General features: G+C 61.7%; 1 protein-coding gene across 21 annotated transcripts in view; it reads right to left on the bottom strand.

Annotated features, from left to right (window-relative positions):
• The window catches only part of TNS3 (tensin 3), a 157,133-nt gene that overhangs the window by 21,852 nt on the left and 108,556 nt on the right, over positions 1 to 26,725 (bottom strand). For 20 of the 21 annotated variants that reach the window (XM_072762768.1, XM_025988004.2, XM_072762775.1 and 17 more), the window contains 3 exons: positions 22,901 to 23,073; positions 22,142 to 22,271; positions 21,972 to 22,055 (listed from right to left, as the gene is read on the bottom strand). In XM_072762768.1, the coding sequence (XP_072618869.1) occupies positions 21,972 to 22,055; positions 22,142 to 22,271; positions 22,901 to 23,073 (387 nt within the window). The remainder of the gene's footprint in view (positions 1 to 21,971; positions 22,056 to 22,141; positions 22,272 to 22,900; positions 23,074 to 26,725) is intronic. The other variant, XM_072762763.1, reaches the window with a different exon arrangement.

Here is a 26,725-nt window from a genome sequence, read left to right as displayed (position 1 = left end):
TTTACCCCTGCCCGTTCCCCGTTTCGGATGCACCTGCTGAGCGCCAACCGCCTCGTCAGCACCGTGCTGGCCGCCGGCACTGGGTGGGCACGTGGCCGGAAGCTCGGCCTGTGAGCTTCCCCGAGGAAGGGACAACGCGTCTACCGTGGGGGGGACCTGAAAGGCTGCTCGGAGGAAGCTCCTTCGATGGGAGCTTAGCAGTACGAGGGTTTGCAGGGCGCTGAGCGGACGCCCCAGGAGTGCCGGGCACCCTCTGAGGCTCTGGGCACAGGGGGCAGAGCCGCCGCCGCGGGGCAGGCGCTAGTGGGGGCTTGTCCTGAACTCATGAACGACGGAGCGCGAGCTCAGAAGTTAACCAAAGAAGTGCAGGGCGGGATGTGGAGTCAGCGCTCCGGGGTCCGGCCCCGAGGAGTGGGGCCAGGTCCTGGCCACGCCACGGCCCCACGCTGACCTCCGCGTCGGGGTCAGAAGCTGCCCGGTGCAGCCCAACAGGCCCCCCTGCGCGGCCGGAGCGCCAAGGGTCACGCGTGGGCACCCAGGCCGCCTCCTCCCACTGCTGGGGACCGAAGGTGCTCGCGGGTGCTGCTGGCTCCCGGCCCCGAGCCCCGGCGGCCCTGGGAAGCCCTGCCCCGCCGGCTCGTGTGGCGCCTGGGATCGCCGGCGGGGAGGGGGCGGGCGGGGATAAGAGCCCGCTGTGTTCCTGTGTCGCCTGTTCCGGGAAAGCAGCAAGCTCAGCGCTCCCGTGAAAGTGGCTTTGTTCCGGCTTTGTTCCCCTGGCGCCGCCTCTGGGGCAGCGGCCGGGTTTCGTTCCCGGCCCCGGGCGATAGGACTTGATTACCCCTCGATCCGGAAAATGGACCTCAGCGGGGGCCACTCCTTCTGGCCACTTGTCCCGCAGGCCGCCCGGCGACAGGCAGGCGGGACACGTGTGGCCAATTCCACGTACCCCGCACACGCGCCGGGCGGTGACGGCGACGCTGCTAGACCCGCTGTACCGGGCAGTGTCACCCGCGCAGTCTGGCCCAGAAGGAGGCCCCAGGGTGCAGTGGGCGCCGCCGGGGCTCAGCGAGGCGGCCCCACGGGGCACATGGCGGACGCTCCGCTCTGAGCGTGGCCGGCGGCCCTGCTGCGTCCCGGGGCGCGGGGGGCCCTCTGTTCCCTCTGTGCTGCGGGACGTGGGGGCTGCCGGGCACCTGCTCCGCCTCGTGCGGCCCCAGCTCTCGCCTTCCGCGGCCCCGGCGTCCTCCTGACAGACTCTCGCACTTCCCCTTCCCAGTGCAGGAGGCACAATAGGGTCAGTGTTTGGAGAGCAGACTCTGGCTTCCTGGTTCCGTCCCCAGCTGGGGTCCTGGCGCCTGCAGGGACGAGGGCTGGGGGGGGGCGTGCGGCTCCCCGGGCTCCCAGGCCTCCCAGGACCTCCTGGGCCCAGTCCCCCCGCGGCCTACCCTTCCTGCACTTCCTCCCCTCGGAGCAGGGGTGACGGGGTCACAGGCCTTTTTTTTCCAAAACGTCTATTTTTAGGTCCCGCGGGAGCTGCCGCAGGAGGCTCTGTGGGAAGCGGGGTAACATCTGCTCCCCGGCCGCCGGCCACAGCTGGCCTCACGCGGAAGCCGGCAGGGCGTAGGCGGTCCCACGCTGCCCAAAGCCCACGCAGCACGGAGACCCCGCTGCAGGGCAGCGCCCCGACCCGGACACCCCGGTGCGCCACCTGCACACGAACCCCGAACCCACGCTCCCTGCCTCCCTGTGACAGGCGCCTCGTGAGGCACGGCGAGGACTCACGTCACCTGCTGTTAATAATTACAGATTGTGCTGGACTTTTACGTGCTCTTTTCTATTTAAGATTTTATTTATTTACTCCTGAGACACAGAGACAGAGAGGCAGGGACACGGGCAGAGGGAGAAGCAGGCTCCATGCAGGGAGCCTGACGCGGGACTCGATCTCAGGACCCTGGGGTCACGCCCTGGGCCGAAGGCAGATGCTCAACCGCTGAGCCCCCCGGGCTGCCCTAAAGTATTATTATTATTTTTTTTTTAATTTATGATAGTCACACAGAGAGAGAGAGAGAGGCAGAGACACAGGCGGAGGGAGAACCAGGCTCCATGCACCGGGAGCCCGACGTGGGATTCGATCCCGGGTCTCCAGGATCGCGCCCTGGGCCAAAGGCAGGCGCCAAACCGCTGCACCACCCAGGGATCCCCTAAAGTGTTATTCTTAAAAGGCAAAGCTTTCTACGGGAAGTTGGGTATCAGTGTTTTTTTTTTTTTTTAAAGGAAGTCCTTAATCTTTGAACGCTTCTGTGATTTGTCTAAGAACAACAGGCCATTCACCAACCTTCTGGAAACCAAAGGAAGGATGGCCAGGCAGCCAGATATAATGAGAATTAATTAGGGAAAACCCCTGGACGACTGGAAAAGCGGGCCCTGCGTGTCTCCGGATGAACGTGGAGGCCGCACGTCTGCAGCCCCACATATGCCGCAAACAGGACGCAGCGACGACCGGCCTCCATGCGGATGGTGTCCGGCTTCCTCGTTCATAAATCTTCCCGTCAAAGCCACGGAACGTGGGCGCCGGGCGGCCTCAGTTGGTGGAGAGTCTGCCTTCGGCTCAGGTCCTGGTCTCAGGTGCTGGGATCGAGTCCCGCGTCAGGTCCCTGCTCAGCGGGGAGCGTGCTGCTCCTCTGCGTCTCCCTCTGCCCCTCCCTCCTGCTTGTGCTCACTCCCTCTCGCTCTCAAATAAATAAAATCTTTAAACAAAAAAAATAAAAAACCATGGGACGTGAACGCATTCCACAGCCACGGTCAGCGTTTTCCGGGAAAGGCAGGAACGCGCTCCCAAGGCGAACCGGCCCCGCCTGCTAGAAGGGCCCGGCCTCCCGAGCTGCCCGGCGCTGGCGTCGCCGTCGCGGCTCCCGTCTGGGCGCAGGACGCCCTCCCCGCAGACGGACTCGCCCCTTGGGAAGCGCTGCCACGTCCGCCCGTCCGGGGACACAAGCACCAGCAGCGCGGATGCACCAGCCCCGGGCGGCTGCGGCCCTGTGTGTCGTCTACACTCCGAGCGCATCCCGTTTCCAGCCAGGATCTGCTTCCAACACGCTGGCAAGGAGGCTCCTCCCCTGGAGACGCTGGGCGGATGCTTTCCTGGCCGTGAGGGTGGCCAAGCACCCCCGACTCTCCAGACGCGCCAAGCGAGCGGGGCCCCTCGGCAACCTGCAAAGACGCCTGGGCGTGCGCACCCAGGAGAGCAAACTGCTTCTTGTGCACGGCAGACGGAAGAAGGGCGCAGGGGTGGAGGTCCTGAGGATGCGGGGCCGCCCGGGGCTCGGGGCCTCCCACACGGAGGCGGTGCTGGGTGGACGCCGCGGAGCCGTGTCCCGTCTGAGTCGGCACCTGGCGCTCCTCTCAGGGCTGCTGATACTCCGTGGCCAGAGGGGCCCTGGTGTGTGCTGTCCTTCGTCCGCGGGAGGACAGGGGCGTGCTCAGCCTTCGGGCTCCCACCGGTGACTCCACGTCCTCCCTCCGTGTTCCGTTAGCCGGTTCCGCGCAGCAGCAAGTGGCCCCGGTGACCGGAGATCGCCGCCTTGCAGCTGCTTCCCATAGGGTGGGAGTCCAGGTAGACGGGACTGCCTACCGCCGCGGGCATCGGGCTTGGGGACAGGGCGGCAGGGAGGAGGCACCCCCCGCTGCCCCCAGGAAACCCCCTTGTGCGGAGCCCAAGAGCCCGGAGAAGGTGCTTTCCAAGCGGAGGGAGGCCGGTGCACCTGCTGCAGGGCCCGCAGGGGAGATGGCAGGCGTCCGGATTTGCACATGGACGGACGGACGGAGGGAGGTCGGCAGCACACACGGACCCCTCAAGACGCAGCCCAGGTCGGTCGGTGAGGCGCCGTCCCCGTGACCCGTGTGGTCGAGGGTCCCAGGTTCCCAGAAGGATTCCAGTCCCACAACGGGTCCAGGCCACGGACAGGAGACCTCGATGCCCTGCCTCCTGCACACCCCCCAGCTGGCCGGGCCTTCCTCTGGGAACGCACACGGGCTTCCGGCTCACCTAGGCCGCGGACCCTCTGAGGAAAGGCTCCTGCGGCCCGGCCCAGGCCAGTGACACGTGGGCCCTGAGCACCAGTCCTCCCGCCTCGACCGCACCACGGAGCGCCACAACCCCGTGCGGAGGGCGCGGGGCACAAACCTGCCGCTTGGACGTAACTGGGAAACCCCATTTCCTGCAGAAAATCGGATGCACGTAAATCCTAGGCCTCCTTCTAGAATGATCTCCCACAACCTCCGGCATTTGGGGACTTTCCTCCCGGATGCCCCCGGCACACGTGGTAACTGGGAGGCCGGACAGTTAACGGGAGGTTTTTGCTCTAATTTCGGAAACGGTAATTCTGTCGTTCTTAGGAGGTCACTGGTGCTCAGACCCCGAACCAGGTCCCTAGGCAGGTAGTGGGGCTTGACTGCAGCGCCCCGACCACCCCAAGGACCACGGGCCCCACGAGGTCAGCGCTGGAAACCTCGGCCTCCGTTAACACCACGCGGCTCCTCACCATTGCTGAGTGCATGACGCGGAGTCTTGGAAATATGAGCAAACCACGGAAGACAAGTTTTTGCGAGAAAAAGCAAGGTTTCTTCCTAAAGCATCAGGATGTTACTACTGATTACTGTCCGTGTGCCACTTGGCAGGCTTACTCGGTCCTCAGAACAACAGCTCAGGGGGTGTGCGGTCACGTCTTCCAGAAGCTCCCGTGCCCTGTGCGCCACAGCTGGGTTCCCAACCTTGGCTCTGCAGTGAAGCACGCTCCTCTCCACTCTGGACCCGGCCTCCTGGGTCAGAATCCCGGCGCTCCCACACGGCAGGTGCATCAGCCAGCTCGGGTGCCACACGCGCTGCAGACGCGTGGATTAAACGACGAGAATGTGCTCCTCACGTCCTGGGGGGCTGGCTGCCCCGGGTCCAGGCTGGTCCCTCCCGAGGCCTCTCCTGGGCATGCAGACGGCCGCCGTCCCCTCCCTGTGTCCTCACGTGGTCGTCCCTTCCGGCTGGTCTGCATCCTGATCTCCTCTTCACCCGCTGTGGATGCCTCCTTAGGACCCCTGTGCACCCCCCGGGACGCCCCCGAAGGACCCCCTCACCCCCTGTGGATCCCACCCCCTCCTTAGGAACCCTGCAGACCCCCCAGACACCCCCTGTGGACCCCCCCATGGACGCCCTCACCCCGTGGATCCCACCCCCTCCTAAACCCCCTGCAGAACCCCCTAGGACCCCTCTGTAGACCCCCTGCAGTCCCACTGCACAGACCTCTCCTTGGGCCCCTCTGTAGACCCCCCCTCCTTAAGACCCCTGTGGACCCCCCAGGACACCGCCGAAGGACCCCCTCACCCCCTGTGGATCCCTCCTTAGGACCTCTGTGAACCCCCCTACTGAAGGACCCCCTCACCCCCTGTAGATCCCACCCCCCTACTTAGGACCACTGCAGACGCCCCTAAAGGACACCCCCTGTGGACCCCTGCAGACTCCCCGCTGAAGAACTCCCCTCCTTAGGACTCCATAGACCCCCCCAGGACACCCCCTGTGGACCCCCCCCCAAAGGACGCCCTCACGCCCTGTGGATCCCACCCCCTCGTAAGCCCCCCCCCTGCAGGCCCCCCTAGGACCCCTCTGCAGACCCCTCTACAGACCCCACCATGGGCCACTCTGGGAAGGGAGGCTGCTCTGGCCCCCGGGGCTCCTCCCGGCCCAGCAGGGGCTGCAGGGAGGGCCGCTGGAGTCCCCTCGCACTCGGCCAAGGGCAGCTCTGCGCACCCCAGCCTCTGGCTGCCCCCACGGGGCCTCAGTTTCCTGCCTGTCCCCGTCCCCACGGCAGCCCCAACTCTGCACGCATCTCTTCATGCACGGGCGCCATGCCTAGCTGGGCACCGTTCTCTCCATCTCAGTGGTCAAGTGACAGCTGGTCTGACAACCTCTGTGCCTGAGCCCACGTGGCGCCTCCCGAGGACAGAGCTCTCCAGAGCAGAAAGCTGAGGTGTGAAGGAGCAGGGTCTCCGCGGGGCAGCCAGCGCCCCATCAATGTGGCCCCTGACCTTGCTGGAAGTGACCCACCTGTTCCCTGCCACGTGGGGCCACCAGCGGTGATGCCCCGATAGCTCACCATCAAGGGGTCTGTGCCCCGTAGCCCATCGGGCGCCACACCGAGTCCTGCCCAAGGGGACAAAAGATAAGGCTCCGTGTCTTCCAGAAACATCCACTTCCTTCCTGGAGCTCTGGCTGCAGGAGCACCAAAGCAGACCCCTCAGGGGTCAGGATAACAGGTATCCTTCTGTTTCTAGCCTTTTTATCATAAATTCTCCCCGCGTTCTATCCCAACCCCGTCTGCTCCAGGAAACAGGACACCACCCCAAGCTTGAGGCTTCACACCCCACATGGGATCTGGCTCCGAAAGGCCTTCAAAAATGCTGCTTCCCACAAAGACAGTGATTTATCTTCTTGACCCCTGCGCATCCTTCAGGCACCTGTGGATCGCTTCCCTGACCTGCCAGCCCCGTCCCTGCATCACCTTGGGGTTCCCGGGGCTCAGCACAGAGGTGGTGACCATACAGCCAACGTTTACCACCTCAGCAGTGCTGAAAACAGGACGGGAACTCATGATTCTGGCCAAGAGGGCGCAGCCTCACCCCTCCCTGAGCCTCATGGAGCAACGAGACCCGGGACGCCCCATGACCACAGCACGGGAGACCCGGACAGGCAGACGGACGGTGGCTGTCTGGGAGCCTCGGTGTGCCCTGGTTGCCTTGCTGCCTCCCGCAGGTCCCCAAACCATCACCCCTAGCACGGACAAAACAGCTCCAGGAAGAGCCCGCTCACCTCGCCACTCACCCAACATGCCAAGGGAAAGACCAACCTGACACCAAGGGAAACCCTCGCACGGTGGGTTTAGTGAAGGCGAGCAGAAAGCTCCTACTTCCTAAAACCCCCGCTTCCCAGACGGGGGAGGCACTGGGGATGTCCCCTCCACGGAGGGCGTCTTGGGAGGGAATGGCGGGAAGCTGAGCATCAACACCTGCCCGGGGCAGGAGCACTGAGCACCACGGGGAAGGAGACCAGATGCCATTAATCCAGAGCCTAACACAGCCGCGGGGAGTCCAGGATCAATCGGAAAGCCTGCTCCCCGCACAAGGACAGGGAAAGCCACCTGGATGGGCGTGCGCAGTTAATGACGACAGCATCGACACCACGCAGGCGCTGGAACAGTCTGGCGAGGATTTTACAGCAACTCATCACCATGCTCCAACAAACAACGGTGCATTCTCTTGAAACAAGTGAAAAAAACAAAAGCAAACGGAAAAAAAACTATCAGCAAGGAGGTAAAAGTTACCCCCAAAAGTGGAAATTGTGGGACTGAAAGATACAGAAGGAGCAATGTGCAGCAGCAGGGCAGGGCTGACGGGGAGGGGATCCTGGACTCGAGGAGCCAGCAGGGGCATGTACCCCACGTGAGCAGCACAGCAAAACCCTAACAGTGAACAAGCCGAAGCCGAGGGGCCTGTGAGCCAGGGACACGACCCCACGGTTGTGCCACCCGCGGCCCAGGAGGAGAGGGAGGGGCAGGGGCAGCTGGGAGGCCACGAGAAGAAACGGCGTCTGGAAACCCCCCCAGGCTTGGCCCAGGACGTGACCACTGAGTCAGGGAGCCACACGATCCCCGAATAAGATAAACACCAGGAAAACCCACCCATCGCGACAAAGCTTCTGAACCCGAGACAAGGTGCCCATTGCACAGGCAGCCCGGACGGGGGACACCACTCCAAACGTGGGCGACTGCTCATCTGACACCAACAGGCCAAACGGAAGTGGCACCAATTTCCCAAAAAAAAACAAAAAAAAAAAAACAAGGAAACAAACCACCAACTAAGAATCCCACACATGGCCTAAACATCCTTCGGCAACGGGGTCGAAAAATTCACAGGTGGGAGAGAATGAACAGGGCTTGTTTGGAGACCCACCCCCTTAATGGACGGCCAAAGCACGTTTTCCAGAAAGAACGAAAATCCTAAGAACGCACAAAATAACGGGGACACAATACGGGGTTATGGAAACCCAAATAAAACAAGAAAAGAGAAGCAGAGGGGGGAGATCCAGGGCAGCAAACAGAAAACTCCTCCGAGAGCTGTGCCGGACGGATGGATGCTTAGGTCTCTGTGCCTCCTTCGCCCCCACCCGTGCTGCGGGGACACGGGCCCGCCACGCTGCAACTACCCCGCTCTCCCTACCGAGCGTCCCCTCTTCCCCGCGGGCCACACCCCCTTTCTCAAACCAACCTTCCAGCCCCTAGAAGTCTGGCTCGCGTCGTCGTCCTACGGCTGCTGGCCGTTCCCTGTCCCCCCCCCCCCCCCCCCCCGCCGCCGGTACTCCGCTGATTTTGGCACTTCCAGAATCGCTTCATCGAGTCCCTTCACCTCGACCTGCTGTCGGTGTTTTGGTTGAAATCACGGTAGATGCGCATGTGAGCTCGGCTGAGATTCGACGCCTTTCCGGCCTGACCCTCCCGTCTGCGAACAAGGTCTTGCTCTTCCTCGGTTGCTGTGCAGCCGCCTCCTGTTATGCTTTTAAAGGTTCTCAGAGAGAAGCATCACCTTCAACGCCACCGTTATTTCCGGCCGGCTTTGCCCCAAAGGCCGCCGAGAGCCTGCTGAGGACAGGAAGCCGCAGGTCAGCTGGTGGACCGCATGCTCTGGAACAGCCCGCCCCGCAGGACGAGGGACGGCGGGCCGCGTCCGCTCCGCTCCTGCAGCACACGAGGGCTCCCAGACACCATCTTCCTGGACCGGCACTTGTCCTCCGGGGACCCTTCTTCCTTCCCGTCAGAGCCGTCCGGGAGCTCCACAGCATTCCAGAAGCTTCCTGGGCTGCACGCGGGAAAGCGGGCCCACCCCCGGTTCCTCCAGCCCCAGTGTCTCCCGGTGTCAGTCACCTTCCTGGTCACCCGGAGGCACATCGTCCATCAAATATCCGAGAGAGGACAGGGCTCCAGGCCAGGATGGGAAGCGGAGGCGGTGCCCCGACTCCCTAGTCCGGGGCTCATGGGCTTGTATCCCGGCAGGATGGAAGCGAGCGGGGGCAGCGGGTGTGGACGCGGAGCAGGAAGGGTGTGGCCAGCGCGAGGGGTGGTCTGGACCCCAGCTCCTACCGTCCCGGGGCCCAGTGACCTTCCCATCACAGGGGAACACCAGCAGGGACAGCCGTCGAAGGAGACGGGAGGCCAAGCAAGTGGGAAGGAACCTGCCTGAGCCGACGGCTGCAGGGCCGCCGCCCCGACCCCATGGTGCCTCCGCGTGCTGCTCGCCGCTCCCTCCAAACCCGGGGAGAGGACACCGAGCATAAGGCCGAACAAAGAAGCAGAGCGGCAGCAGCCGGGGCCACACCTGCACGCAGTTCCGGCCGCTCGCCCGGACCCTCACCCGCATCCGACCCAGCACCTGTCACCCTAGTCGCAGGCACGGACGCCCCCGCCCAGGGCTGTCAGGTCAGATTTCCCAAAGATGCTTTCAGGTCGTGGTCCCGTCACACACACCAGCGCTCTGGGAGGCGGCGATCCTCACGAGCCCTCCCTGTGCAAGCCAGCACCCCTGTGCCCTGCACGGGGACGCAGCCGCCCGACGGCAAGCTCGATTAAGAAACCCGGTCACAGGACACCACGCATCTCCACGCCCTGGGAGGCCACGCTCTGTCCCCAAGGCGACCCTGACCTGCACAAGCACGTGTGGCAAAGGCAGACCCTACCTGTAAGGTAAGCCTGCCCCAAGGGGCCACCCCTGGACCCCCAGCCCAGGACGGGGCACGGCCTCGGGGCAGGATGAGGGGTCTGCAGGGGGGCCCCACCCCGCGTGTGCCCATGGGTGGTCTCCGGCCTGAGACCCACGGAGGGAGACAGTGACTGCTCTGGCCTGGAACCCAGGGGCCCACACCCTCCAGTCTCACCTGGGGGCTCACAAAGACATTCCCGTGCTGCCCAGTTAACGGTGAATCCACACGCATGCAAAATGCGTGGGAAACTAGCCCCGTGTAGGGACGTCCAACATTAAAGCATCAAAGTGCAAAACCACGGGTGATGCTGGGACACACGCCAGCCTCTGGGCAGGACGGAAGGAGAGACCACGACACCTGCGGGTGCAAAGACCCCGAAGGCGACGCCACTGATGAGCTCGGGCTTCACCTTGTTGGAGAGACAGCCCAGCCTTTCCCCCAATGGAGCCTCTGGGGCCTGCTTGTCTGGCCCCTCACCCGCCCCATCCCTGCAGCTACGGACACGCATGTCAGCAGCCCAGACCCGCACCCGCCCACGCCCTGCAGGCTCAGCTGCATGGGGAGGGACCCAGACGCCACCCCCCACCCAGGTTACCCCAGCGGCCGCATGTCCCGTGCTCAGTCCCGCAGCGTTCAGAAGTCCTCCTCCCCGCAAACCCCGCACGCTGCCCTGCGCCCGCCCTCCGCACCGGCCGCAGCCCTGCCTCTCCCGGGAAGCCGGGGCGCAGCACCTGGGTGCAGCCCGAGCCTCGGTCCCAGCCCAGCCTCCGCGCCCCAGGCCCCGGGCAGGCAGACGGGACGCTGGGAGCCAGGCAGGCGGCTCTCTGGGTTTAGAAGAATGTGCTGCGCTGGGAAGCCCCGGCCCAAGCCGAAGCCGCACATCTGTGGGGCAGCTTTCGGCCGCCCCAGGAGGTCTCCAGTCCCGGCAGGGACAAAGCAGGGCTTTCTTCTGGAAGGAGGGGCCCTCCGGGCTCTGGGGCTGGGCGCCCGTGTCTCCCAGGGTCTCCGGGAGTCTCCGGCTCCCTTCCCCGGGACTCTGCACCCCCGTCCCCTCCCCCACAGCCAGGAGTCCTGCGGGGCGGGGGGCGGGGAGGGGGGCAGAGCGAGCTGCGCTTACCTGGGCAGCGCGGGGCGCCCCTCGGGGCCGGGAAGTGGCAGCGGCGTTAGAAGCTCCGCAGGCTGTCCTGGGAGGCCCTGGGAGCCAGCAGCGGCCCCCACCCCCGGGGCAGGGGGCAGGGCGACTCTGGGTTCCGGCGTCCGGGGGGGGGGGGGGGCGGGGGGGGGGCCGGGGGCGGAGGCCCATTCAGCGGGCGGGAGCGGGGTGGGGGGACTGGGGCCTGCCGCGCGGGCTGCCTGCCCGGTCGCTCGTCGCTTGGTTGCTCGGGGCCTCAGGCCCGCCCCGCCTGCTGGGTCCGCTTCCTCTCCAGTCCTCTTCCCTCTCCCTGGTTAACCTCTTGCAAACCCCCAGCTGCAGCCCTGCCCAGCTCTGCTGCAGCCCGGGCGCCTGTCACCATCCCTGACCGCCAGGGCAAGCAGCCAGGACAGAAGCGCCCCCTCCCGCCCAGTGGCGCCTCCTCCGAGGTGGAGGTGGACAGGACCCCTGGGCTCCTGCTCGGGCCCGCAGGTCCTCCCCCCGCAGGCGGCAGCGCCAACCCACCCAAGAGGCGCCGGGCCCTGGAGATGGGAGCCCCCGGGGCGGAGCCCTCAGCACAGCACCTGTCCCTCCTGCCTCGGCCTGGCCTGGCCTCCCTCCAGGGATGCCCGGCTCCTGCTCTCAGCGCCGACTGTGCCCACCTGCCGCCTGGCCCCAGGGTGGCCCTGGCACCCGGTCGTCACCCTGCGCAGGCCGACAGACCCGGTCCCCGCCAGGAAGAGCCCCAGGACCGCTCCCCAGCCTGGCGGGCATTTCCTCCAGCTTGTTTATGCGCCTGCAGGGCGGCAAAGATGGGTCGGAAATGTCTGACGGGCCCAGGGCGGGCGCGGCCGTGACGGATGCCCCCCCCCCACCCCCGCCGACGCTCCTGTGCTGCCCCGGGCCAGGAAGGCCCAGGAAGGCCCAGGAAGGCCCAGGACGGGGCTGCTCAGGCGGGCCCTTCCCAGATGCTCTGCAGACGCCGAGGGACGGACAGGCCGGGAGCAGCCGCCCGGTGTGTCCAGGGGAAGCGGGACAGGCCTCCTGGGCGCTGCTGCCACGACCGGGACGCGGGGGGTCCACAGACACGTAAGAACCGCCTGGAGACACGGCCGCCCCGCCACCTCCTGCTCCTCTCACTCGGCCGCAGCTACAGTCACAGCTGTGCTCTGAGCGGCAGCGGCAGGCGACCCGGGTCGGCAGGCGGACGCCCCCGGGCTCACACTCGCGGGGCCCCGGCAGGCAGCTCACACGCACACGTGCCCGGCCGCCCGCCCTCCGCACACTCGGCTCAGGCGGTGCCAGGACGTCCGGGAGCCTCACAGGGAGGCTGCTTACAGGACGGGGGCCACTCGTGCAAACTGCAGGGGGGCCCAGGACCGCAGACAGGGGACACCCAGTGACGCGCAAGCAGGTCTTCAGCAAGGGCCGTGCCCCAGACATGAGACCCAGGGGTCCCGGGAGGCCCCGCGTGACACACGAGGGACATGGATCCTGGGGGTGCTCCTGGCGCCCAATGGCTGCTTTCCTGGGAGCCACCTGCCCGCCAGCCCCAGACGCCGGCTGCGCTGACAACGATGTGCTCAGGACGTGCTTTTGCAGAGAAGGGACGAGGAGCAAACAGAAGCTGCAGCCCCCACGAGCTTGGCTACACCCGAGTTGGCGGCGGCCGACGTCCAGGTCCTCCGAGGACCGGCACAGCACCCACCCGCGGAGCGTGCAGCCACCCGCACCCGAGGGCACACGGAGGTCGCCCAGGAGCCCCCCGCCAGCACACCAGGGCCCTGGAGCACCGCCCGTTCCCGTTTTCCCACCTACCCAACGCTTATTTCCCTGGCTGCTGGGTTTATTCACGCGATCTCTCTCCACCACATATGAGCACGTAGTGCATGATGCATCCTAAATGCCCCCAAAAAGCAAAGGAGCCCTGAATCTGGGCCCAGGTGGGGACACACACTACTCCATGTGCGTGCAAATACGCGCTGGAACGCGATGGCCTGCAAAGCAGAGACGGTGTCTCTTCACCCAACCAGGGGGCTCCGGTCAGGGCCTCTCCGGGGCAGGGACGCGTCCTCACTGGGGGCTCGGGGGAACGGCCCCAAAGGCACAGGGGCAGGTGGACCACAGCCAGGAACGAGGGGCGGGAGGCATACGGTGCGTCTGACCCCGCATGGCCCACGCGGCTCGAGGCCGCCCCCCGCGTGCATCCCCCGGCACCGTGCACCTGCGGGCCAGCGTCCCTGTCGGCAGCGAGGCTGGTCCCGGGGGCTCCCCGCTCAGGCGCTGGCCCCCACCGCGTTCTCAGAGGCGCCCAACTGGCCACTGAATCCGCTGCCGGGGGCCGCTGTGGCACGGACGGGCCGGGCTCCCCCCTTCCCAGCCCAAGGACCATGTTCCACTTTTGACCGGGATGAAGCACACGTGGGAGGAAACGGCAGACTTCAAGACGCGTGTTTGGCAGGTTGTCCCATCCACACGCCGGGGTCCACGCCGCCGTCCCAGCGACCGACCCCAACACCACGCGGGGCACAGCTACCCCTGCACCTGCTGCGGTTTACACGGGGTCCGAGGGGCGTCTGGGGGGCTCCGCGCAGGAGCTCAGGCTCCGCGGGCGGCCTGCGTCTCCCTCTTCCATGCCCCTCCTCCTGCTTGTGCACGCTTTCTCTCAAATAGGTAAATCCTTAAAAAAAATTTGCAAAAATAAAAGGTGTCCTGAGAGGTCCCACAACTAGACAGCAGAGGACCGGGGTGGCAGCTGGGGCCCACCGGAGTCTGTCCCCCCCGGGCTGGCTGCAGGCTCAGAACGGGCGGCTGGCAGGCAGGCGGGGGGGGGGGGGGGGGGGGGGGCAACCCCGTCCCCCGGAGAACACAGAGAAGCCTCTACTCAGAGATTCCAGAACAGTCCGCCAGAGGGGGAAGAAATGAGCTGATTCAAATAAACTGGGAAACCCGAAGATCCCTCTACATCAAAAGCAAGCACACAAAGGCCGGCATTCATCGTGGCCGGGAACCGGCGGCTCACGTGGGGGCACTTCCAGGCTGGCCCGCGGGGACGAGGTGTCAGCGGGGCGTGTGCCCAGAGCCCAGTGAATGGACGCTCTCACGCCCAGGCTGCACCCGGCTCCTGCAGCCTGCCTGGCAGGGGTGTTTATGTTCAAATATATTTTGCGACACTCAACGTTCTTTTCTTCATTTTCTTCATCTGGGGCCGGGCAGGGGGGTGGTCGGGGGCCAGTGAGCTCGCCGCTCACGGACAGGGGGGTCGACGGTCACCGGGAGGGAGGCCCTCTCCTGCACAGACCGGTGGGCACGGGCATGCAGGGTCGCCCACACGCGCAGCTCCACGTGCTTGCTCCGGGGTCTGCGCGCTCGGAGGGCTCCGGGGTGTCCAGGAACGTCACGTCACGCGTGTGCACATCCAGCACAGGCCTTCGTTCCCATTATACACATTCTCAGCCCAAGCTCATGAAATTTCAAGAGAAGCGCGGAGTCGGGGACAGGAAGGAAAGGGGGCGCCTGGTACAAGGGTTGCACAATTTGTCACGCTTTGAAAAACATTTTTTTTTCTAATAAAAATAAAGCACTGCCTCAAATTCTCTCTCTCTCTCTCTCTCTCTCCCTCTCTCAGCAAGAGGGTCCTGGACATGCTCGCCCTCTGGCAAACGTCACCGCCTGAAACCAGCTCCAAGGGGGCCCGGCGGTGCTCAGCACACCCCTGCACCCCAAGGCTGCAGCCCCAAGAGCTCCACCCCGTCCTGCCCAGGGATCAGAGTCCTGGTCATCACGGCCGTCCCCACGACAGGAGGGGGGCTGCTCGCCTGACAGCCAGGGCCCCAGAAGGGCCAAAACACTCCCCAGAATGAGGATAAAATGGAAACTAAAAAGTGTAGAAGCCCAGTTCCAAGTCGGGGGCGGGGGGCTCCCCACCCCATGCGTGGCCCTCCTACGACTCCCCCCGACCCTGACCCCATACACCCGGAGACACAGCCCCGCAGGCCCGGTTGGTCCCCAGCACCGCCCCCCCCCACAGTCCAAGCTGTCACCTGGGCTCTGAGCGACCAACCCCAGGCCCCCGCGGCCCCTCCTGGGTCTGACAAGGTCACCAGAGCGGCTGGCAGAGCTCAGGGGACGGCTCCGTCCCTAGGTCACCGCTCTGTGAGAAACCAGAAGGGAGAGCTGCCGGGGGCGGGGGGGGGGGGGGGGGGGGGGGGTGCGCAGGGCTCCCAGGCCCCCCAGGGCCCACGGTTCTCGCGTCACCCACTCACCAGCCTGGGAGCCCCCCAGACCCCGTCCTTGTGGGCATTTCTAGGGCATTTCTAGGGCTTCATCCCAAGGACGGGATTGATGAAATCACAGGTCATGGGTGTGGGTTCACCCTGTGGCCCCGCCCCTCGAGGTCCGGCTGCCGCTGGGGCTGGGGGGGGGTCCCCACCTGTAACCACATGGTCGGTTCCCCTGGCAACCAGCCCCCCCCCAGGTGCTTTCCTGACCTCACCTCATTAGCATAACAGGAGACACCTGAGCTCCCGGACTTAGGGAATCCGGAGGGGCTTGGAGGGGGGGGGCTCCGTGCTGGGAATGCGCTGAGACCAAGTCTGTCCTTCTCCAGGAATCCCAGCATCGCAGGCTCACACCTGGAGCTGCTGAGGGTGCTAAGGATGGTGTCCCAGCACGCCCGCGTTTCCCGGGGCTGTAATGCAGGCGGGTCAGGGGTGAATTTAACACGGGGACAGCCCAGGCTGGCGCTGGAGGGTCCCAGGTGGGTCAGACCTGCTGGTCTCCGGAAGCTTCCTGCAGCAGGAGCAGGTCAGAGAGGGGCAGTCCTGGGTCCTCCACCCCCGACCTTGCCTTCTCATTCCAGCGCCCGCCAGGGCCCTGGAGCACCCTCTGGCGCGGCTTCTGTGCGTGTTGCTTTCCACCGCAAGAGCCCTGTTTCTGCGCGGGGTGGATGCGAGGTGCCCACGGCAGCCCCGGGGACACCCGGCACTGACCCTAAGTGGCCACAGGACCCGGGGGACACGTGGACGAGGGAGCAGAGAGCAAGCGCCGCACCCAGACCCGCAGGGCAGGGTGGGCCGGACCTGTGACGCATTCCCTCCACGACCAGGCCAGAGTGAGGGTCCCGGGAGCCGCGTCTGCACAAGGCCTCGCCCCCCGGCTGCAGACCGTCCCCCCAGCGCCCTGTCTTAGCCAGGATTCTGCCAAGTCATCCCCATCCTGCCTGCCTAGCCTCTGCCCTTCTGCACCAAGAATCCTGCTGGGCCAGTCTAGCAAGTATCCCCTCCCCCCCACGTCCTTCTCAGAACTTTCCGTCCACCTACCTGTCCCTCTGCCCTGGCTCTCCGCTGCTCCCTTGCAGCTCGGGCTCTCCCTGCGGCCACAGGACCAAGGGAAATCTGTCTTTCCCACCTCTGGCGGGCGTCTGCCTCCCTTTCTCTGACACCTGTCCTGTGGGTCGTCCAGGAAGTAACCTGATGGTGCTGGGCTGATTCGGACTCTGCTGACACCCCAGCACCTTGGAGGACACAGGAAGGGACTCTGCGTAGTTAGGGGTTCACTAACTGTGCCCTCAAACAACGCCCAGAACCCGAATGGGACTGAGGCCCTGACAGTAGTAACAGCAGAGTCGGAAACCTCTCCCTCCCTCAGCCTAGTCAGCGCGTACTTGTGGGGTCCCTCCCAGGCTTCAAAAGCCCAGACCTCCTCACCAGGCGAACCACAGTACGAAGCGGCCGGGCACGGGGCACCCGAGTCCTCGCCCAGGACCTCCCCGCACCGGGGCATCCCTGATCATCCCCGCTTACGCGCGGCATATCCGAGAGGACAGGGCTGCTGAATGGGAGGGTCCCGCGCACACGTGGGGACCGCACCCACATTTACTCCCCACCAAGGGCTCCCATATTCCCGCTTTAACTCCTCGTTGTATAAAATCCTACATACAGAAGTAGGGCAGGACAGTACGATAAGCTGCATGGAGCCTCCGCCCAGCAGGCCCACTGGCAGCCGGTATGGCCTCAACCACGCCCGTGCCATCTCCCCTAGTGGGATTCACAACAGACCCATAGGCTGGAGATCATTCTGGCTTCACGTGCAGAAGAATTACAGGGACACCCTACTTTCTTTATCCGCTTTCCCCCCAAAGCTGTATCTTGCAGGAGACCAAGACCTTGACATTGATATAGTCAGGATAGGCCGCATTCCCCCCGACACGGACCCCTCTGGAGCCACGGCCACTTCCTTCCCACCTTCATCCCTCCTGAGCCCTCGAAACGCTGTTTTGCTTTCTGCAGTGGTGCCTCAGCACGGGTACGACATGATGGAACCATACAGCATGTCACCTTTAGGAAATGTCCGCTCTGGAGATTCGTCAGGGCTGTTTAGGTCTCAAGAGCTGGTTCACCGGGATGGATGAGCTGGGCTCCACAGCGTGCAAGGACCCCGGCCTCTATGACCATTCCCCTGTAGAAGGACAGCTAGGTTGTTTCCAGCTTTGGGCCCCTAAAAATAGAGGCACCATAAACACCCGTGGGCGTCAGTCTATGTCCTCAGGATAAAACTCGAGGCTCTTCGTCAAGTCACGTGTAGCAGCACGTGTAGGTTTTTTTTTTTTTTTTTTAGGAAAGTGCCAGATGGTTTCCCGTGGACAGGCTGTACCTGTCACACTCCCACCAGTAGGGGAGGAAAGTTCCAATTTCTCCACATCATCACCAGCACTTGGTGTTGACGCTGTATTTTTATTTCACCGATTACGCTGGGTCTGTAGTGATGGCTCACGGTGGTTTTACTCGGCCTTTCCCCAGCAGTAACGACCCTGGGCGAGCTTCACAGGCTTCTCTGCTACCTGTCCATCCTCTTCGGTGAGGACTCTTCCTGCCCTTTACAGGCCTCCTGATCGGGTTGTTTCTGTTTTTACTGCCGAGTACTTATAAGGCGCAATTTGCTCCGGTCTGTGGTCTGCCTTTTAACCTCTTCCTACAGAAATCTCCTTCAATTCTGATGAAGTCCTACTTCATCAATTTTCCCTTTTATGGATCGTGCTTTGGGTGCTCATCTAACAACGCTTGTGTAGCCTGGATCCCAAAGATTTTCTGCTATTGCATTTTCCTATAATGTTTGCAGTTTTATGTTTCAGTTTATGATCCATGTGAAATTAATTTTAGTATAAGATACAAGACTTTGGTTGCTGCTTTTTTTTTTTTTTTTTTTGACCGTGGGTGCCCAATGGCTCCAGCAGCACCATTTGTTGAAAGGACGGTTTCTCCTACATTGATTGCTCTGCACGTTTTCTGAAAGTTGGGCCAATTTGTGGGTTTGGGGCTTTCCATTCTGTTCCAGGGGTCTTGTGTCTGTACCTCACCCTACACTACATGGGGTCTTGTGTCTAGACCTCACCCTACACTACATGGTCCTGATACTCAGGGTTACCTAGAAAGTCCGCACAGTAATCAGTCCCTGCCTCCACTTTATTCACGTTATTTTAGCTAGTCAACATCCTTTGCACGTCCACATAAATTTTAAAATTATCTTGTCTATAACCAAAAAAATCTTGCTGGGATTTTGATAGGAATTGTGTTAAAACAGTGTATCAGTTTGAGAAGAACTAACATCTTCACCAGGGTGAGCCTTCCAAACCACGAACATGGAATGCCACTCCATTTATTTAGATCTTTGATTTTTTCCATCTATCCTGTGGAGTTTCCAATGGAGGAGTCTTGCATGTTTTCTTGTGTTCACACCTTATTATTTTCCTTTTTTTGGTCTATTATGAACAGCGCTGTGTATCTCATCAGGTCTGTGCATATTCACTGGTTATAGAAATATAATTGAATTTTGTGTGTATCTCTTATGTCCTACAATCAGCTGACTTTATTTGTTCTAGAAGGGTTTTTTGTTGTTTTTTTTTTTGTTTTGTTTTGTTTTTTATTTTTTGTAGATTCCTTGGACTTCTTCACATAGATAAATTGTGAATCTGTAAAAAGCAACAATTTTGTTTTTTCCCTTTCACCCTGTGGTCTTGTGCCTCCTTTTCTTGCATGATGATCCTGCAGAACTTCCAGGTTTAGGTGCGAGCTGCAGGGTTTTTGTAGATTTTTACTAGTGTTTTGCTGGAATATTTTAGTCATGAATAGACGTGAATTTCATTTAAAAAGTTTTTTTGACGTCAATCGATATAAAATCATATGGCGTTTTTCTTCTTTTCCACTATATGTGATGGCCGACACTGACGGATTTTGAAATATTGAAAAAGCTTTGCATCTCTAGAATAAATCCCCCTTGGTGAAGATGTTTAATTCTTTTATATACTCTATTGTTCTATTTCCTTGGCTTCGCCTAAGGAGTTTTGCGTCCGTTCACAAGGGATAACAGCCTATCGTCCCCTTTTTGTTGTCTTTGTCTGGTTTTGGTACCAGGGTTCACACTGGTTTCATGGGATGAACCAGGATCTGTTCTCTCTCCTTCTGGTTTCTGGGAGGAATTCTGTAGAATTAGTGTTGATTCTTTACACGTCTGGCTGAATTCTCCAGTAAAACCTTCAGGGCCTGGAGATTTCTTCGGGAAGAAAATGTGCACTGCTGCCCTCTTCCTGTCTGCAGGATGTGCCGTGATGGGTCCCCTTCATCTCTGGTATTAACAATTTGTGTCTTCCCTCTTTTTTTTTTTTGTCCGTCTTTTGAGAGACTGGCCAATTCTCTTGGTCATCTCCAAGAACTGCTCTTTTTCCATTTATTTTTCTCTATTGTTTTTGTTCAGACTTTTGTGATTCCTCCTTTACATTTTTAGTATTTTCTTCCTTCTAACCATCTTGAGGTCATTCTGTTCTTCTTTTTCTAGATTCTGGAGGCAGGCGTGCAAACTCTTCCTTTCAGGCTTCTCTCCTTTCCCGACATGTTTCCTGCCACAGGTGTCCCTCTCAGCACCGTCTCAGCGCTGTCCCACCAAGCGTGAAATGTCTTGCTTTCATTTTATCCAGTTTGATACACTTCTTGAGATTTTTCTCTTGGACCCATGGATTATTTGCAAGTGTGTGGCTTCATTTCCAGGCCTTTTGGACCCCTGGATTCCCTGCATGGCATCCACGCTCTCTGCTCTGCAGAAGCCCGCTGCACAGCCCAGGATATGGCCCACCCGGGTCCGTGGTCCCGGGGCTCACGGCCCATCCGCTTCTCTCCTCCACCTTCTGGCATCTATTTCACAGGTGCTGCCAGGGGTGTGGTTGCGCTTTGCAGGAGAAACAGAGAAGACTATGACTTTCCCTTGCCGGGAGGCCAATGCCACTCTCCTGACAGGGCTCTAAAGCAAATGCTCTCATTTATGCACACAACGGCACCTGGCTTTAATGACACGGAGCCAGGCACTACGTTCGATGCCCAGCACATCCCACCCCAGCCCTGCGCGCTGGTCAGATGAGGCATTACCACGTCTGCAGATGAGAAAACTGGTTCCTCCTACGAAAGGAGCGGCTTTTCCATGGCTGGACTTCAACCTGGGCCCTCTGAGACCTTCTGTGTCACTGGGTGACTTGCAGTTCCGCCGAGAAGAGTGAAAACTGAGCCCTAATCTGACAATGCAGAACAAAACGCCCCTCGCTGGGGGTGAGGCTGACTGGCGTGCAGTCCCGGCTTTGCCCCCCACCCACTGCGTGGCCCAGACGATGTGCTTACATCTCTGTGTCCGTTCCCCCAGCTGTCAGTGGGTCAGCAGGGATAGTGACCCTCGTGATGTGACCACAGGATGAGAGAAATCACACTGTGAAGAACACGGGGCAAACATCACCTGCACGTGAGCTACTGCAGTCACCTGCCCGCCACGTGCACAGCATGTGGGACCGCCACAGGGAAGCAGGGCCCCCACGTCCCGAGCACCTCGTGGACCCACAGCATCGGGGGCGGCCAGGTTAAAAATCCAGAAGGCACTCACAGGTGTTCTTAGGATGAAAGAGGTGCCCCCTTCATGTGCTGGCTTGTCATGCCTGAAGTCAGAGCCCTACTTCCCCTGCGTGGGAGTCTACACACCGAAGGCACTGAGGACGCCCTGACGCTGAATGCACATTGGGTGTGCAGGGCCCGCGTGGCACAGACTCAGGAGCCACGCCTGCCCCCCGCCCGACGCCCCGGGCCAGCACCCACGCCGAGCACGCCAGCCTCACTCGGCTTCCCACGCCTTTCTCAAGTTCCAGAAGGTCCATTTTCTGTGATGCTTCCATAAACGCATGCAACTGCCCCCTTCTCTGCGTTTCAGTCCCACCTGCTAAGAAAGGCGAGTGAGCTCTGCCTGTAGAGAGAAGCAGGTACGGTCCTGAAGCCGCGGGGGGACCTGGGAGAGGGACAGCCCTTCCTGTAAATGACACACCCATCTGGTGTCCTCTGGGCAAACAAGGGCCACGGCACCAGCCGTCCTCACGAGCACGTCCCCGGGGGAGGCGGCAGGAGTCCAGGGCACCCAGGAAGCCTGATGACCACTCAGGGAACCCTCGTCTGCCTCCCCTGGGGCAGCAGGAGGAAGAATCTACCGGCACAGAGAAGAAGGGCCTGAGAACGCACACAGGCCTCCAGCAAGCAGCATCCCCGCTCCCGGTGCCCGAGGCCTGGAGCGGCTGGACCTTCACGGCAAGCGGGGGACGTCGGCAGGAAGGGGTGCGGAGTGGACGCCCTTCGCTCCCCTGGCCCCGCGTGCCCTTGAGCCGCATGCCGAGGGCGGGACCTGAGCAAGGGCCACAGCAGAGCTGTCCCAGCGGTCGTCACCCCGCGGGCAGGTCCAGGAGAGCCGGGTCTGGGGCCGCCCCGCAGCCCCAGGCAGGGAGCCCACTGACCCTGCAAGTCCTCTGCTAAGGGCTGGGCGGGCTTTCCAGATTCTGCTTCCAGCTCCAAGTAGCAGCGGGAGTTGAAAAGCACAGACACTGCCCCCGAGCGCCCAGGACCTGGTCGCCCCCGGAGCGCCGCGGCCCCCGCCGAGAGCTGCCCACCCTCCTGAGGGGTCCGAGATGGGACTCCCGCGGAAACACGTCCCTGTGAGACGCACAGGCCGAGCAGAGGAGATGCTTACCGTGGGCCCCCCTGTACAGGCTGCTGGCGCTGCCCAGCTGCAGCCCTGGCGGGGTGAACGGCAGGTAATGCGGGGGCGTCGTCACTGGAAGAGAAAGCAGACGCCAGCTCTGCTGCCACGACCTCCCCGACGCCGAGCCGCCATCCGCCGCGGGCTGGCTCCTCGCTTACCGTACGGGGTTTCTGGAGACACGGGAAAGGCCGGTGTGGGAGAGGCGGAGGAGTCGCTGCCACTCTTGGCCGGAGAGAAGGTCCTGCCGCTGATCCCGTCGGGGTCTGGGGGGTACGCGGGGGCCACCGTCTGGAATTGGCACAGGGAGTCGAGTGAAGGCCCAGGCTGGCCCACGGCGGGGGGACAGGAGGCCGGGCCCCGTGCACAGCCCCGCCGCCGGAGGCCACGGAGAGCCCCTCGGGGACACGGAGGAAGGTGTCCCTGCAGCGCGTCCACCTGCTATAGTGCAGAGCCGGGGCGCTGGGCAGCGGCGACGACAGGTCACACCACCCACCCCCGTGGCGAGCTCACAGGCAGCGGGAGCAGAGCGGCGACCAGAGGACTGGTCCAAATCCCCGTCTCTGAGCTCTTCTAGGCTCCGACCCCCTGTCCCGTGACAACAAAGACCCCAGGGGTCGGGAAGGGCTCGTCGCCCCGGGCTCCGACCCATCTGCTGCACCCTGGTCACATGCGGGTGTTCTGTGGGCCCCACGTCCACGCCGACCCACCTTCTTCCTGCTTCCCTCCCAGGCCCACGGCTCCGGGCAAGCACCCTGGAGCCACCCTGGGCCCCCGCCACCCCCGCCACCCCCGCCGCGCTCAGGCCACAGGGGCTGAGCACCTGGGCTCGCCCGCCCGCACCCCTGCCTTCCAGGGAGGAGCCCCATCTACGGGGCGCAGTGGGGTGACGATGGGACCACGACCAGGGTGGCACGTACCTCCTTGGTGTCTGCTGCAGAGAGGAAGGGAGCCAGGCTGGCAGCCTGTTCTGCGCCGGGGGCCTTTCCCCATCCGCACTTGGGGAAGGCCGGCTGCCCCCCAGCACTGTTGTCGTACTGCCCGAGGCTCAGCTTCCGGAATCTTCCGCCCAACGGCTCGTCGCCCGAGGAGCCTGACAGGAGAGACACTCGGGCTGCAGGGGCCTTCACCGCAGCAGAGGACACACCCCTCCGTTGAAACCGGACAACTTCTCACAGTCCCTCCTATTTTTTCTGGTTCCAGAACATTTTCAACGACCAAAAGGGAGCCCCCATGCCCGGTCCCCTCCCCTGGGCCCTGGAGACCCCCCGCCCCCGTCTTGTCTGTCTCTGGGGACCTGCCGGTTCTGGACGCTTCCTACAAACAGACGCATCCAGCAGGTGTCCTTCGCTCTCCGGCTTCCGTCACCGAGCGTGATGTCCCAGCCTGTCACCCTCTGAACCCACTTTGGCTCACTTCTCGCCTCCCCCAGCGTTGGCTGAAGGAGGCATCTCGTGCATCTGGTTCCCGGGCACAGGGAGCCCCGAGGCCGGGCCGGCGCCCACCCTCCCCTCGCTGGCTGCCCCGGGACTCTCGATGGCCGGCAAGCTGGACCGGGGCCTGGGAGACCAGCCACGCTCGGTCACTTGGCCGTCAAGAGGACACGGAGAGACGCAGCCCCACCGTGATCGGGCCACGCGGACGTTACAGCAGCGGGACTGTGGGAGGCCGCAGCCCCCGGACGGCCAGGCCCCGGTCCACGCCGGACGCAGCTGCCACCAGCCTGCCCCGGAAGGTGTGCTGAGGCCCGGCTCAGGGAAACTCCGGGGTGCCGAGGGCAGTCCTCATCTGGGGAAGCTGGACGCCCCCGTTGACCCCTACAGAAGTGGAGGATCCAGCCCAAGGCACTGGGGTGCCTGTAAAGGGCTTCCACGGGGGCTGAATCCACCTGCCCCGGGAGACCAGCACTGTGGTCACCAACCTGCCACTGAGGCAGCAGAGGTGAAGAGGTCACTTGCTCCGATTACTCGCTTAAAAAACTGGATTTAAAAAAACATGGACGCCCGGGTGGCTCAGCAACTGAGCATCTGCCTTTTTAATCAGGTCCCGGGATCGAGTCCTGTGTTGGGGTCCCCGCAGGGAGCCTGCTTCTCTCTCTGCCTGTGTCTCTGCCTCTCTCTGTGTCTTGCCTAAATAAATAAATAACAGATAAAATCTTAAATAAATAAATAAATAAATAAAATCTTACTTATAAATAAGGATAAATCAATAAAATCTTAAATAAAATAAAATCTTATTTATAAATAAGAATAAATCAATAAAATCTTAAAATAAATAAATAAAATCTTACTTATAAATAAGAATAAATCAATAAAATCTTAAATAATAAAATAAGTAAATAAAATCTTACTTATAAATAAGAATAAATCAACAAAACCTTAAATAAAATAAAATCTTATTTATAAATAAGAATAAATCAATAAAACCTTAAATAAATAATAAAATAAATAAATAAATAAAATCTTATTTATAAATAGGAATAAATAAAATCATAAATAAATAAATACCTTAAAATACAACAACAACAAAACCCAGAAGCCCCCTGGCAACTCTGCACCCGCTGTAAATGCACTGAGCGCTGGTTACTTGGAGCCCACCTGCATCTTCCTAGGGCGACTCCGGTTTCTCGAGGGGACTGTCCGGCCTCGTCCGTAGATAAAGAGCCGGGGAACCCGCGAGCTGGGGTCGCACCCCTCCTCTGCCCTGCGTCCCCACCCTGGTCCCTGGCACGGAGGCGGTGTCCACGCCCGGTGAAGATCCCAGGTGACTGCTCCGGGCAGCCAAGGGGGCCAACGCCTGCCCGGAAGGCCAGGGGGAAACCCACGGCCTCCTGGAGCGTGACCCGTGCCTGCCAAGTGCCCCGAAGCTCTGACCGGAGGGGACGCGGCGCCAGCTGGGCCCGCACAGCCGGTCCTGGAAGCTGCCTTGGGTTCTCGAAGCGGGAACAACAACGGCCCGAGGCGGCCCAGCTGGGTGAGGCCTCGCGATTTCCGCTCAATTGAAACACGCGCGTCTTCTAAAGAGGGTGGCAGAGGCCACAGGGCAGCGTGACGGCGGGAAGCCCACCCGCCGGCTTCAGGTCCCCGGAGCCGCCCGTCCGCCACCCACGCCTGGAGCAGCGGAGGCCTCTCCCCCGCTGTCTGCCCACGCGCCCCGGCCCGCGTCACGCCCGGGAACGGCCCACGGGAACGGCCGGCCGCGGCACACGGAGCGAGCGAGGCAAGCCGGTCTTCCGCGGTGCAAAACCGAAAATCCTCTTGCCTGGGCAACACCGAAGCGCTCGGTCGGGCAGCGTCTCTCCCAACACGGCCCGCCCGGAGGCAAAGGAGACGGCCGAGGAAGCTCGAAGGCCGCCCTCTCGACAGGAGGAACCAGCAGCCCTTTTCCTTCGGCTTCCTCCGATTCAGAAGGGACTCAGAGCAAAGACGTGAGAAGCCACCGGGGCCAGAGGCAAGGGCACTACTCAACCCACTGAGACCCCGTCCGCAGAGCCTGGTGCCTGGCCTCGGGTCCTTTCTGGCTTATTGCAACTTCTTTGCCCCTTAATGATCTGTCCCCATCCCAGGCCCGCTTGGGATCCCGCTGCCCGCTCCTCACGCACATCATCTTTGAGCGACCGTAGCTGTGACAGAGGACGGCGGCCAGAGGTGGCCACCCCCAGAACCACCCTCAGCAGATGGCGGTGCGGGCAGGCCCCGCGGGGCCCCCGGCTGGGAGCAATGACGCGGGGCCCTTCTGGCTGGAAGACCAGAGCTGCGACTCCCAGGTCGGTCCCTGCTGGGGACGCCACCACCTCCCCCTGCTAACACAGACTTTTCGGCCCTCTTCCCGTGGCTTCCTACAGCTGCCCATCCCTGACGGTGCATCATCATCACTATCATCACCACCATCACCACCATAACCATCATCACCATCACCACCACTACCATCACCATCACCACCACTATCATCATCATCACCACCACCATGATCATCTCCATCATCACCATCATCACCATCAGCATCACCACCATCATCATCACTATGATCACCACCAACACCACCACTATCATCACCATCAGCATCACCACCATCATCATCACCACCACCACTGCCACTACCATCATCACCATCATCATCATGATCGTTACCACCACCATCACCACCATCGCTATCATCACCACCACCATCACCGCCATCAGCATCACCACCATCACCACTACCACCACCATCATCATCATCATCACTATCACCACCTACATCATCACCATCACCATCATCACCATCACCACCATCACCACCACCATCACCATTATTAATATTGTGCTGGCATCAAGCAGACTTTCCCAGGAAATGCTCAGCTTTCACATACACTTTTCCTCTCTGTAAGAAGTAACTAGACCCAGAGCGGCTGAGCCACCGCTGTGAGCTGTCAGGACACACAGCAGCCCCAGGAAGAGCTCCGGGGAACGCTATTCCCAACTTCCTACCACAATAACTGGGGGTTACTCTTACTACCAGTACACATTCTACAAAGAGTGAGGGATCCTACTCCCCTCGGGATGCTGAGGTCCCTGCACCCAAGTATTTCCTACAGTGAGGACTGCATCTGAGACGCAAGACAGACCAGGTGGGGTCTTGCTGGAAGACACAGCATCTTGGACCTGGCCCACTCCTTTCCTGACTGAGCAAGACTCAAGATGACTCTGGTCAGACACATGTCAATGGGGCCAAGCCTCAGACACAGACACACCCCACGTGTGGGG

The sequence above is a fragment of the Vulpes vulpes genome, chromosome 7 (assembly GCF_048418805.1).
Source record: "Vulpes vulpes isolate BD-2025 chromosome 7, VulVul3, whole genome shotgun sequence".
NCBI classification, from domain to species: domain Eukaryota; kingdom Metazoa; phylum Chordata; class Mammalia; order Carnivora; family Canidae; genus Vulpes; species Vulpes vulpes.
The sequence above is the reverse complement of the archived record's forward strand: the minus strand, read 5'-3'. Positions and strand labels throughout refer to the sequence as shown.